At 48.3% G+C, this 13,359-nt stretch overlaps 1 protein-coding gene across 4 annotated transcripts in view; it reads left to right on the top strand.

Moving 5' to 3' along the window:
* Window positions 1–5,893: 5,893 nt before the first annotated feature.
* Window positions 5,894–13,359, top strand: part of LOC141990437 (protein O-glucosyltransferase 3-like) — an 80,532-nt gene continuing 73,066 nt past the window's right edge. The window contains exon 1 of one of the 4 annotated variants that reach the window (XM_074957615.1): window positions 5,894–6,142. In XM_074957615.1, the coding sequence (XP_074813716.1) occupies window positions 6,024–6,142 (119 nt within the window). In that variant the 5' untranslated portion in view covers window positions 5,894–6,023. Of the gene's footprint in view, window positions 6,143–6,316; window positions 6,508–13,359 lie in introns of those variants that run through there. The other 3 variants (XM_074957658.1, XM_074957633.1, XM_074957624.1) reach the window with 3 other exon arrangements.

Below are 13,359 nucleotides of genomic sequence, written 5' to 3'. Positions count from 1 at the left end.
ATACAGTAAATATGTTTGCTGATGATGTTTTAAAGAAAGTCACACCAGTGAACTGGTGGAAGTCACTTAAGCACTTGGATTCAGAGACTGTTGAAGTGATAATCTCACTTTTAACAGTGGTAGCAACTTCTGCTGGTGTAGAAAGAACATTTTCTTCCTTTGGACTAATTCATTCCAAATTGAGAAATCATTTGGGACCTGAAAAAGCAGGAAAGCTTGTTTTTCTTTTCCAGATTATGAACAAACAGGAAAGTGAAGGTGAAGACGACTGAATTAGCTGCAGAAGCCAATATTTTAAGTTTCTCTTGTTGACCTGGCTGACACAGTCAATTTAAATGAAATAGTTAATTTTTTAAAAAATTAACTATTTTAGTTAAAAACAAACAAAACAAACCTGATTTTATAAAACTTGAATGTTTAACTAAATTCAAATTTTCATATGCTTGTTTTGTTAAAATATGTTTGCTGCTGAAGAAAAAAAAAATCCAGAATACATAACGTTGTTGTTTTAGTTAAATAAAAGAATTTAAATGTCTGTCTGGTGATAGTCTCCTCCTAATACAGCCTGGCAAGAAAATCCTCCAAATGTTAATGATTAACCTGTTGAACTGGAGATAGTTTTCAAAATAAAATCACATTAAAAATGTATAGTGTGTACCTTCTAAAAATGAAACCTACATCTATCTCTGAGTTGTGAAGAATATGTATTAAGGCTATAACCAACAAAAATGCACTTTTATGTAGAAATCCATGATTAAATCGAGTCTTCCTGACTAGTGATTTAAATCAAATCCACCCTGCTGCTTTCATTTATTTAGGTAATTTATTTAAACTACAATACAATAGATGGAGAATGGGTGTGAGGAGCATTGGAGGAAATTCCCAAGCCCCCTTGCCTAATAGTAATGTAGCTAGGTTTGACCCTTTATTTCTAGTTATTAGTCAACAAATACATGCAGCCATCTGCTCAGTGTTGCATCACAGGCAACTGAAGAGCAAGTGGCAGTTGGGAAATCAAACTCACAATTTATATTGGCTACTGACCAGCACCAGAAAGATGAGTAGCAAACAGTTTATGGAGCGCATTTTTTTCAGTCCAAAAATTTAGACCAGTTCTAATCACTAAAGCACCGTAAGCATTTATAAGGCCGTACTCTCCTTTACACCACTGTGGCAATGTAAAGAAGCCTTAAAACTTTTACATCAGTTTTATACTTGAGGGAATTCACAAAAACAATGGGAACAATTCACTAAGCAGGCAGGCTGCTACATTCTGCTCTGCCTGAAGGGACAGAGCCTGCCGCATGCCTACCTCCTCAGAAATACCCCGAAGCCCTGCCCATCTACGCTAAGCGTGGCGCAATAAATGAGAGGGACAGTGTTTCTCTCTCTCTCACACGTATGACTGCCCAACCCCCCTCCACTGGTGGCGGTGATTTATGATTCTACTGGCTGTTCCGGGCTCCCAAACCGCTCTGCCTGTGCTGCTGGGGAGGGGCATGTGATCGCTCTTGCAGCTTCCCGCAGCTTCTCTGTCAGAAGTCATTTTTCTGCAGGAAAGCAAAAAATTTGCAGGGGACATGAATTCTGCATGTACACAGTGATGCAAAATTCCCCCAGGAGTACTGTACTCAAAACTGTATAAGACGCACAAAGAGGCAGCCCTGTTGGGAGAAGCCTGCAATCGATATAGGTAAGACAATACAAATCAGATACAAAATGCACTGCAAAGGGCAGTATTGTCTAGAGGATAGGGTGCTGGACTGGGAGCCAGGAGAGCTGGGTTTCTGAATCTGCCACTGACCTACTGTATTACATAGGGCAAGTCACTTCACTGGTTTCCCCTCCCACCCTTTCTTTGTCTTGCCTAGGTGTAAGCTCTTTGGAGCTGGGTCTGTCTCTTATTATAAACACATACAATGCCTAGCACAAAGGGACCACAAATAAATAATAGCAGTAGTAAAGTGAGACCCAGATGATGGGCCTATCTTAAAGGGTAGGGGTGTGTGTGATTAATTTGTCTTTTAATGGGTAGGATGATCAAACTGATATTGATCTGGGTCAGCACTGGAAGGATTTATTTCAAACAAAATGAGAAGTTTAAAAAAAAATTCAGTGTAGACTGAAAGATGTGTCATGTTTATATTTTGTGACCCTTTTCACTACGATTTAATGTATGGGGTTAATTAAACTTGCCTGTACTTAATCCGCATGGTAACTCACACAGTAATTAGTTCAGCAGGAACAGACAAGATTCTACAGTTCTTCAAAAACTCAGGGCCAATCGCTACAAGAATCAACTGCTGCACATTTCCCTACATTCTCTACCAATATTTCACCATCTGTAAACAGCCCCTTGGGCTTTTTGCGTTTCCACCACTTGAAAACCTTTATTGAGGATGGGTGAGGCTAACCCCTCCCACAGCACAGCAGTCTTTGTAAAATGGAGCTAAGTTTTCTGGAGAACCTATCCTGTAATTACAAATATACAGAACGAGGAGTAATGGTCTCAAGTTGCAATGGGGGAGGTTTAGATTGGATATTAGGAAAAACTTTTTCACTAAGAGGGTGGTGAAACACTGGAATGCGTTACCTAGGGAGGTGGTAGAATCTCCTTCCTTAGAGGTTTTTAAGGTCAGGCTTGACAAAGCCCTGGCTGGGATGATTTAACTGGGAATTGGTCCTGCTTCGAGCAGGGGGTTGGACTAGATGACCTTCTGGGGTCCCTTCCAACCCTGATATTCTATGATTCTATGATATGCATTAGCATCCTACGTAGTGGTACCCGATGATACCATCGCTAATGGTCATGTAGTGTGTCATCCAGCTCATCACAGGCTATTCTTCCAGCCCTCCAGGTCATTGTGCTGAACACAAGGGACTATTTTGAAGGAAGCATTACTATGATTTTACATAACATATGCTAGCTCAAAATTATGGTAAAAGCTTTTAGAGTGTGTATCCTGTCTTGAGACTGTGGCATTCAAATTAAAGAGAAGAGCTTTCTAAAAATAGGAAACTTCCTGGGATACCCCTTGTATTGTTTGTAAACATATGTAATGGGCTGGGGGTGCCATAGTGCTTTGTACTTTAAAAAATACATAGTTAAGATTATATAGACTAGATTAAGTGAGACAGGCAGACAGAGTCCTACCACCAAATAAGAATATTTTGCTCTGCTTTTACACTATCCCCTCAACAGAATACATATTTATAAAAGGTACTTTTAAATTTAAAAAATGCTCTTCAGATAAAACTTTTCACCCCAAGACCTGTATGGAGGCTAACACAAGGTTCAGGAGAAAAAAGCTTTTCTTAAATATCAGATGAACTCAGTGGAGAGATTCTCATTGACTTCATGGGGCTTTGCATCAGTCCTACAGGGAGTACATAGGGCCCATGCCCCCAGCACTAAAGCAGCTAGGGTTCAGGCCATCATGCCCAACCTGTGACATCAGGACCAGCTGTAGTCCATGAGACCTAAGCTGTGGCCCTAGAGGATGACTGCATTCAGAACAAGGGGTTAGCTGGATTAAGAATGGGAAGCGTGCTTCCTGAACTGAGCACGGTGATTTTTAAACTGAAGTGTTCAAATCAAATTGCTGTGGCACAGCACTGCCACCTTTTTTGGCTTCCCTGCTGCCACAGGAGCAGCTGTGGCGTGAGCCAGGAATACTCTGAGCAGCTGCTGTCCCTACCTGCTATAGATGCTCAGTTCAGGGAGCTTCTGCTAACAGTCTGATGCCTTTTAGGGAGGGGAAGGAGGAAATAGCATCTATATCTGATCCACTGCCCTTTTCCCTGCCAGGCTATGGAAACTGTAGGAAGAGCAGGATAGGAGCTCAACTGGCTCTGAAAACATATAAAGTATTGACTGTGGCTCTTTGGCCCTTTTGAAATAACTCATCAGGCCTCCAGGCTGAGAAGGCTGGACAGGAACAGAAGTAGAAAAAATTAGACAGGGAGCTTAATGTCAAGAGATTCCAGGACCAAATCCTGTACCAAACTCACTCAATACAGTGAGTTAGTGTGCAGCAAGCCTTTGTGTGGATCTACAGCACTCTACCTTGCCCCATATCAATTTGCTGTGTAGACAAGCCCTTAGGCTACCGGGTTCTTCAAGAGCTTCTATCTCTGGGGAAGATTCTGTCTTCCTTCCCTTTCCCCCCCGACCTCTTCTGCTAAGCATAGTCCAGATGATCTTTGATGACATTTTGATCAGTTCTGTCACATATGTGGTCTTGGCATCATCTCTCCCGATGTCAGGAAACAGGGTTGCTCTTCAGACCAGACAAGGGATGCCAGGAACTACACCAAAGCAAAGAGCCTCCTGAAACCCATCATAGCTACTCTTCTCTGAGGTCCTTATTTTCACCAGCACCACAGGGTCTCCTGTTGGAAGTGCATTTTTCAAACAGCATTCACTTCAATATACTGTGAAGGGCAAGCCCAGCTGCACCAAGCTCATTGCAATTTCTATTGCATTTGCAATGCTTCCCACATTTTGCCATCTTCAATGCGTGCATTTTTCCTTTTGAAAACTGATAACTGGAAACTGCATCCACGCTCCTGCCGATGGCTGCCGTGACTGCGCCTGCAATTTAGCCCCAATTTAAAAACTTGATATTTCAACCAAAGGATAAAAACTATTAAGGGTAATATATTCTTACCTTGATACATACAATGCTGGAGCATCAAAATTATTTATATGTTGCTCCACAATAAGAGCCATCAGAAATTAGACCCAAACAAAAGTTATTTCTGTGTTGTTATAATACTTAACAATTAACAAGCCTTGATTCTCCACTGCTTTGCAGCCTGTGAAATCACTCACACCTGTGCTAAGTGTCAAATGCTCCTGCCTACTTTCTCTGTAAATGGAAAATTCAGATTTAATAGCATTTTGCCCTCTCTTTATGCAAGTATCAATAATTATTAGTGTTTACTGTAGCAGGTAGAACTCCCCCACCAAGATGGGGGTCCCCATTACACCAGGCACTGCCAGTGCTTAATTTGTAGTGAAAGAGGTGCTGGGGCTCAAGCAGTTTTTTTTTTTTTTTTTTTTTAACTTTAGTAACTGACACGACAAGCTCAAATTAAGCACTGGTCACTGCCCTGAAGAGTTTTCAATTTAAACAGACCGAGAGCCGCATGGGAAACAGAGGCCCGGACAGCTGGGGTGATTTCCCCACGGTCACACAGCAGCGTAGCTGCAGAGCCAGGCATTAGAAGCAATGTCTCCTGACTCCCATTCCTGTGTGGGGCTCCCCCCTGTAAGTGATAACACAAAGTCCACATCTTCCCATTCCCTTACAGCCATTAATTAAAAACCGCACAACAACGCTGCGAGCCAGGGCTGACTTATCACCCCCTTTTACAGCGAAGGACACAGCCCCGAACAGGTCACGCAGGGATGTGAACGGAGCTGGCCAGGGTGTGTGTGTTTCCCCGTAGCCCAGGGCTCCTCCTCACTGCAGCGCAAGTCTCTCTCCAGCAGCGTGTTTCCTGCAGACCCGGGGCCACCTGTTTCCAGCGCTAGCTCCCTCTACCTTGGTAAAAAAGGCCAGACTCCCGCGGGTCAGACCCCCTCACCCAGGTCTCGACAAAGCCCCTCCGGCCAGGCGGCCCCTTCCCTGCCAAAGCCCGAACGCGGGCCAAGGGCCCAAGGCTCAGAGCAAACCTTTCCCTCGAACTCAGCCTCGGCCCCGGCAGCCCTCCGCGACTGACCTCGAGCGCGGCTTCGCCACCTTGGGACCGGGCCCGCCCCTGCGCACACGGGATTGGTCCCGGCGCCCCGGTCAGCCGCTGGCGCCCCGCCGGGGTTCGCTCCGCGGGCCGTCACTCACGCGGGTGTGGGCCAGGGCCCGGCCCCCAGGTGCAGGCGGTGCCCGGCCCCCGTGGGACTTGGTGCTTCTTGCAGGTTGGGGCCGGCCGCTGGGCGGGGCAGGAGCCTGGCAGGGCCCGGAGCTGAGGGGACGGGGACGGAGCCGGAGCCGGTCCCCCAGCCCAGCCCGTGCGCGGCGATGGCTGGTGCCCCGCGCGAGCTCGACCTCACCTTCCTCAGCGAGCAGGAAGCCCGGCAGATTTTCCAGGTGCTGGAGCGGGACGCGGAGCTGAAAAGGGCCGAGCGGGACCGGATCAGGTAGGAGGCGTCGCTCCTGATCCTGGCGGGCTGCTCCCCACCCCCCTACCCCGGGTGGTCCGGCTTCCCGTCCCGCCTCCCCGGCGAGCGAGGCTGGGCTGCGTTGAGTGTGTCAGACCCTCGTGCCCGCAACGAGCGGCCCTGCCTCTCCCAGGCTGGGGGCACGGCTGGCGTGTGGGTGGCCGCCATGGGCTGGGTGGGTGCAGTGCAGCTTGTTAGGCCGTATTTGTTTGTGTGCGTGTCGGCAGGGGGAGGCGGCAGCTCCCCACGTCTCCCCCCAAAGCCGGCAGGTTACCGGCAGCCAGATGCTCCTGCCCCATGCGGGAGGATTTAGCAGCAGCTCTGGAGACACAGCAACGGGCTGGGTAAGAAGCGTGTGTGTCTGTGGTGAGTGGGGCACCGAGGGCTCTGCCGGGTCCCCCTCTCCCGGCAGGGGAGGCCGTTCTGTCTCTTAACCTGCCAGGGACACAGGGTGTTGGCTGAAGGTTGATTCCTGGTGGAGCAGCGGGGATGGCATGAATACTTTATAAGGGCTGTAAGGAAATGATCCATGACAGCTGTGACAGTCTAAGGCACATTCCAGATTGATTTTTGGCACCTCTCCAAAACCAAAGTACAAGCCTCCACTGACTGAAACAGATAATAAGGCGACTCACCACTAGCTCACCTGTTTGATTTCATCCCAGGTCAGTGATGGCTGAGAGTGACCTAGGTGGGTGGCCTCAGTCCAGTTCCTAATGGACAGGTGTATACATCACATAACCACCAACAATGGTTACTTGTTGCCAGTCCAAGCAGTGGCCAAGCACTGAACAGAAATAGCCGGTGATCCTTAGAGGTACGGTGCGTCCAGGTCAGATTTGAGGTGCTGGTGCTGCACTTGTTCTCCAGGGTTCTCCCTCTGGCATCTTTCATGAGCATAAAGAACAGGAGTACTTGTGGCACCTTAGAGACTAACCAATTTATTTGAGCATAAGCTTTCGTGAGCTACAGCTCACTTCACCGGATGCATAGAATGGAACGTATCTGTATATATGTGTATACACACACACATAATCTTACTATATGTTCCATTCTATGCATCTGATGAAGTGGGCTGTAGCCCACGAAAGCTTATGCTCAAATAAATTCGTTAGTCTCTAAGGTGCCACAAGTACTCCTGTTCTTTTTGCGGATACAGACTAACACGGCTGCTACTCTGAAACCTTAGCTAGTTTCTGTGTGATTTTCCCTACTATGATAAGATAAGGAGGGGAAGATTGGCCAGGCATGACTGTTTGCAAGGCTGGAAACGTTGTGAGGTAGAAATGTTGGCCAAGATTTTTGAAAATGGGCACCTAAAGTGAGGCTCTAAGTCCACAATTAGGCATATAAATAAGCTTTTCAAAAGGGCTGAGTACGCCTATTGAATTCAATAGACTTATACCTGCCACCAAGTCTGAATTTGGTCCTACATCTCTATATTTATGGTTCTGTTTTTCTCTTTATGCAAAGGCTATCCAAGTAAGCTTAATACATAATGGGGTATTTCTACTGATAGATTGTTGAGCTAGAGGTCTACTTTTAAATTTCAATTAAGTTAGCCTTAGAATGTAAGCTGAGCAGAAGAGTGGAAATAGCCTCTTGTGGTTAAGGCACTGGACAGGGATCTGGGTTAAATTACTGGCTCAACCAGAGTCTCTGTGTGACCTTGGGCAAGTCACTTAATCTATCTGTGCCTCAGTTTCCAGCCTGAAAAAATAATAAATCTTCGCTTTTCACTCCCCGGAAGTGACCAGCATGTCCCTGCTGCTCCTAGGCGGAGGGGCCAGGGGGCTCTGCACGCTGCCCCTGCCTGCAAACACCACCCCGCAGCTCCCATTGGCTGCAGTTCCCAGCCAATGGGAGCTGGAGAGCCAGCACCTGGCCTTCCTTCCCCCTAGTAGCTGCAGGGACATGCCGGCCACTTCTGGGGAGCTGCGCGGAGCTGGGTAGGAAGCCTGCCAACCCTGCCAAGCCTCCCGCACCCTCCCCCCAGCACCAGCAGGGGTCCTGGGCCACGCGCTGCTGCATGCATGCCTCCTCCCCAACACCCAAAGTGTCCCCGGACTGTCCTCCCCCCGCCCATCTGTGGCCCCCCAGACCAAGTTTTAATTAGGGGTATATAGTACAAGTCATGGGCTGTGAATTTTTGTTTAGTGCCCGTGATCTGTCCATGACTTTTACTAAAAATACCAGTGCAGGGGGCCATGGAGCCCATTTAAATTGTTTCCCTGTAATGGGGTTTGTGAGGTAGAACTGTGCAGGCCTGAGGTATCCACCCAACTAAACAGATCCACTGACCCTTTTGTAGGAGTCTGTTGAATGCAAGCTTCTCAAGGCAGGGAGCTGTTTGTGATACCCTTCATGTGATTATACAGTGCCACACACACTGAAAGTGCTATACAAATAATAAATACCAAAAATTATTTAATTATGTCTGTTTCTAACATAAGTGTTTGTGCCCGTGAAAAGACTGTCTTCATTGGGATAAAAATATCATATCAATTAGTGCACAGAAAACTGGGGTGTAAATCTGCAGTGCACTAGTTTGCCGTGCACTAACTGGCCAGGTGGATTCTGCTACCATGCACTAAAAGTTCCCTAGTACAGTTTGACATACTCCTGAATGGGATCAGATTCTAGCCCCCTCGGGGCCGCACCCTAGAGTGCCGTCAGGTAAGGGATGGCATTATCTGGTGTCAGCAACACCACAGAATGGAGCTAGGGGAAGGAGAGGTGGGGCTGTTACCTTCTCCATTGAACGGCTAGAGCAGGTCTGAGGTCAGGCCAGGCACACCCACAGGCTGCCTTTCCAGTCATCTCTGGAGGCAAAGAAGATTTGCTTCAAGTTGTCTGAGCACAGGCTCTGCCTCAGTACAGATAACAACCTCCACCAGTGGAGTGGCACCCGGGGCCTAAGTGGAGAAAGCTAAGGCAGAGGGAGTGAGGAGATGGCCGGTGAGTCCTTTAAAAGAAGTAGGTCTGTAACCTGGCAAGGTGGGAGCAGGCTCCCTGTTCATTATCACAAGGACCAGGGAAAAAAAGCTTGGAAGTACAGCAGAGGACCCATGGGCAGGTATTGAATTTATTTAATAGGAAGAGCCCCAAATTGTTTAGGTAGTTGATCTTATTTGGGAGCTTATATAGACCCAATTACTACAGTATCTGAGCACCTCACAGCCTTTAAGTTTTTATCACCACGACATCCCAGTGAGGTAGAGAAGTACTATTATCCCCATTTTACAGGTGGGGAACTGAGGCACAAAGATAATAAGGCTCAGCTCCACAGAGGTACTTAGGTATGTAAGCCCCAGAGATAAACATAAGTCCCAGTTTTGGCTCCACTGTGATCCACAAAACTTCAGCCAAATCCGGTCACTAAACTCCTAAACTCACTCAGAGTTTTCAGGGTAAAAGTTCCCCAGCTGCCCCCTTCTGAGCACATGTGTAACCCACACACCTTCTGGGTGTGGTGTTGTGTCCCATCTAGTGGAACCGAGACCACTTAGAGCAGGGTGGGCAACTTTTTGGCCCGAAGGCCACATCTGGGTATGGAAATTGTATGGTGGGCCATGAATGCTCACGAAATTGGGCTTGGAGTGCCGGGGGGTGTAGCTCAAAGGCGGGCTCCAGGTGGGGCTTACCTCAAGCAGCTCCCAGAAGCAGCGGCACGTCCCCCCTCTGTTTCCTACGCGGAGGCGCTGTTCCATCTGCAGGCACCACTTCTGCAGCTCCCACTGGCTGCGGTTCCCAGCCAATGGGAGCTGTAGGGGCGGCGCTTGGGCTAGCGTGCGGAGCAGAGCCCCCTGACTGCCCATATGCATAGGAGCCGGAGGTATGGACAAGCCGCTGCTTTCGGGAGTTGCGCAGAGCGGCCTCTGACCCTGCTCCCCGGCTGGAATGCCAGAGCAGGGCAAGCCCCAGACTCCGATCCCCAGCTGGAGGTCAAGGGCTGGATTAAAATGGTTTGCAGGCCAGATGCAGCCCATGGGCTGTAGTTTGCTCACTCCTGATCTAGAGAGAGAGATTAATGAGTTTGCTCTACAGACTTAGCTAACTGCCAGTTGGCTTTTAGCTCATGCGGTAGAGGTTCATGCACTAAGCTCCAGAGGTCCCCTGTTCAATCCTGCCCGCCGATGACCGGGGTCAGCATTACGCATGTACTACTGCCTTCCACCTAAGCTGCAGAGCGATCCATGAGCTGGGGAAGCAAGTCATTTGGCTGTCTAAATTGCATACAGACCTATGACAGGTTTCAATCGGTCCTCCAAGCCCCTAGGGGGCGATGGAGAGCTATGGTCCCACTGGCAGGCCTTAGTCACACCTTTCGGGCACGAGTCTGCAGCGCGCCCCTCAGGCAGAGGGGAGCGCCGGCACGAGTCTGCAGCGCGCCCCTCAGGCAGGTTGGCTGGGGTAGGGGAACGCAGGCCCACCCAACTCCACTGCGTTCCAGCCCAGGGCCCTGACAGTGGCGGGAGCCGAAGGTCCCGCCGCTCGGTCAGCGGGGGGCCACCCGCGTCCGTTGACCAAACACACCCACCCCATGGTGCAGTCCTGCCCCTGGGCTACCTCCTACCCGGTCTCTCAAGTGGGTCTTTCCGGTCCCTCCAGCTCGTCCAGGTATTCCGCTGCTGGCAGCTCCAGCTCCCCCTCTGTGTCGGACTCACACTGGCCTGGGCTACAGTCGGGCCCCTCCAGGTCCTCCGGGTACTCAGCAGCTGGCAGTCCTGGTCGCCACAGGCCTTCCTCTGGCCAGGTTCCTCCTGGCCCAGGGCCTCCCCTGGGTCGGCAGCAGGATCGCGAGGGAGCAGCCTGTGTCTGTCTCCCTCCCTGATACTCTCCTCACTGGGCAAAGGGCCCCACCCTTTGTACTTCCTGTCCCACCCCTCCCCTTCCGGGGATTGGCGTAAGCTTAGTCTGGCCCCGCTCACTCAAGCTGAGAGGGTGGCTCTTTACCCTCGGGTTCGGAGGGAAGCCACCCTGGCTCCCTACAAGGCCCAATCCAGTAGGTGTGCTCAGAGGCCACCTACCAGATTGGATCCCATTCAAAATCATCATTGTGGTAGTGCTGCCAGTGACCTTATAACTAGGCTTTGCAGAATTCAGGGTTTTTAAAATAATTTTGATGGATAATAATGTTTTGTTTTTAAAGATTATAGTTTTAAATTTTCACAGTTCTGGGAAATTATGGAGGGAGTCAGACAATTATTTAATGACAGATGTTGAGATTCAAAAAGTTAGTTTTATAACTGCTAAAACGCATATTGTCAACATCACATGTCAAAATATACAAAGTAAATATCTTTAGATCAGCAAATTATACCCATTTCTACTATTTAGTTACTAGTCCATTTGTAACAAGCCTAATTCAAAAATCTAAATCACTTTGGATTTTTACTCTAATAAATTCTCAGATTGGCATAGACCCTCGGTTTTGTTTTGTTTTTTGCCTTCCTCTGCAACATGGGTCACTTGCAGGTTTAAAGTAGTGTAAATGGTGGATTCTCTGTAACCTGAAGTCTTTAAATCATGATTTGAGGACTTGAATAACTCAGCCAGAGTTCAGGGGTCTATTATAGGAGTGGTTGGGTGAGGTTCCGTGGCCTGCAACGTGCCGGAGGTCAGACTAGGTGATCATGATGGTCCCTCCTGGCCTTTGTCTGAGAGTCTAACTGCTCAGGCAGCATTTTTCTTACTTTTCCTATCTCTACATTTTGATTATTATTGATGGAAATATTTTTTTGTTGGCCTGGGTGTGTATGGTGAAATCGACATTACCAACGTTTATCAAATAAAAGTCTAATCCATCCAAGCCTATTTATCCGTTTTAGCCCTGTCATTAGAGCATTCACCTGGGATATGGGAGACCCTGGTTTAATTCCCCCCTCTCTGTCAGGTGGGAGAAAGGATTTGAACGGGGTCTCCGACCTTTCAGGAGGTGCTTTAACCACTGAGGTACTAGCTATTCTGATGGGGGAAGGGGATTCCCTCAGTCTCTCCTGCTGAAATGTTCCACTGTGAATACAAAATGAAAGAATCTTTGGAGCAGGGGAACTAGACCTAGGATCCGTTGCCTTCCAGGTGGATGCCCTAACCACTGGGCTACAGAGTTATTCCTGCTCTTTTTCTTGCTCTCTCTCTCTGTGTGGCCCAAATGACTGTTCCACAGTGGATCAATACTTAAATAATCATTGGGCCAGAGAGAGCAAGAATGAGACTGTACCCCAGTGGTTAGGAAATTCAGCTGGGAGACCCCAGGTCCAGTCCCCCTTCTCCTACCATTCTTCCATTATTTAGCTACGCTCAAACAGCTTCAGCAGGAGAGACTGAGAAAGCTCCACATTAAAATATTCCATAACTCCATGGTTAGAACACCCTCCTAGAGGCGGGAATTGAACCTGTGTCTCTAACCACTGGACTGAAAGTTATACAGTGGGTACCACCATCACCACTTCCTCTGGCCATGTGTGGAACAAGGCAAGCACCTAACTCATTCCCACAAGAAAAGCCCTGTGTGCCTAAGCTGCCTGGCTCTCTGCAGCAGGTGCATATTTGTGAATTGCTGTGCAGAGCTAGGCTTCTCCCTAGGCACCTATCTCCCAGAGAGAGCACACAGCATTCTGGGCAGCATCTCCCTTTGGCTAGTTTAGTTGGCTCCCCACTGGCATGATGGCTTTTGTGGATCACATTCTTAGGTGCCTTCTCTAGTGGGGAGAGTGGTGAGGATGTAATTGCCAGCCCCAGCACTTATGGGCACCAGCTGCAATTGGTGGGAGGGAAGCACATAGGGATAATAAAGGAGGAAGGGAACAGAATCAATCGGTCACTCTTGTTTCTAAATTGTCTTGCTTGATTGCTTGTTTATTAACTGTTTCTGTCCAGGCACGGGAACAGGAGCAGCTGGCACCAGAGCAGATTGTGATTACATTAGAGCTAAAGAGTCAAACCAAAGTAATGAATTTTCAGCACCTCTGCCCCCTTTCAGTAAATGCCCCCTTGGGTTATGAATACAGAAAGCATGCAAGAAAGATGAATCCTCTTCACACTGTTTTGTAAACACTTGCTACAGTTGGACTCTTGTGTTTCTTAATAAATAATTGCTCCCAACTGAACTTACTCCTTATGTTTGGCAGGCAGTGCACTTGGTGGTATTTGGAGTTTTGCTCCTTTGAGATGCTTGATCCCAAGAGTTTTAC

Source organism: Natator depressus, chromosome 1 (genome assembly GCF_965152275.1).
Source record: "Natator depressus isolate rNatDep1 chromosome 1, rNatDep2.hap1, whole genome shotgun sequence".
Lineage (NCBI taxonomy): Eukaryota > Metazoa > Chordata > Testudines > Cheloniidae > Natator > Natator depressus.
Note: the sequence above shows the minus strand (reverse complement) of the source record. Positions and strands in the feature narration are given on the sequence as shown.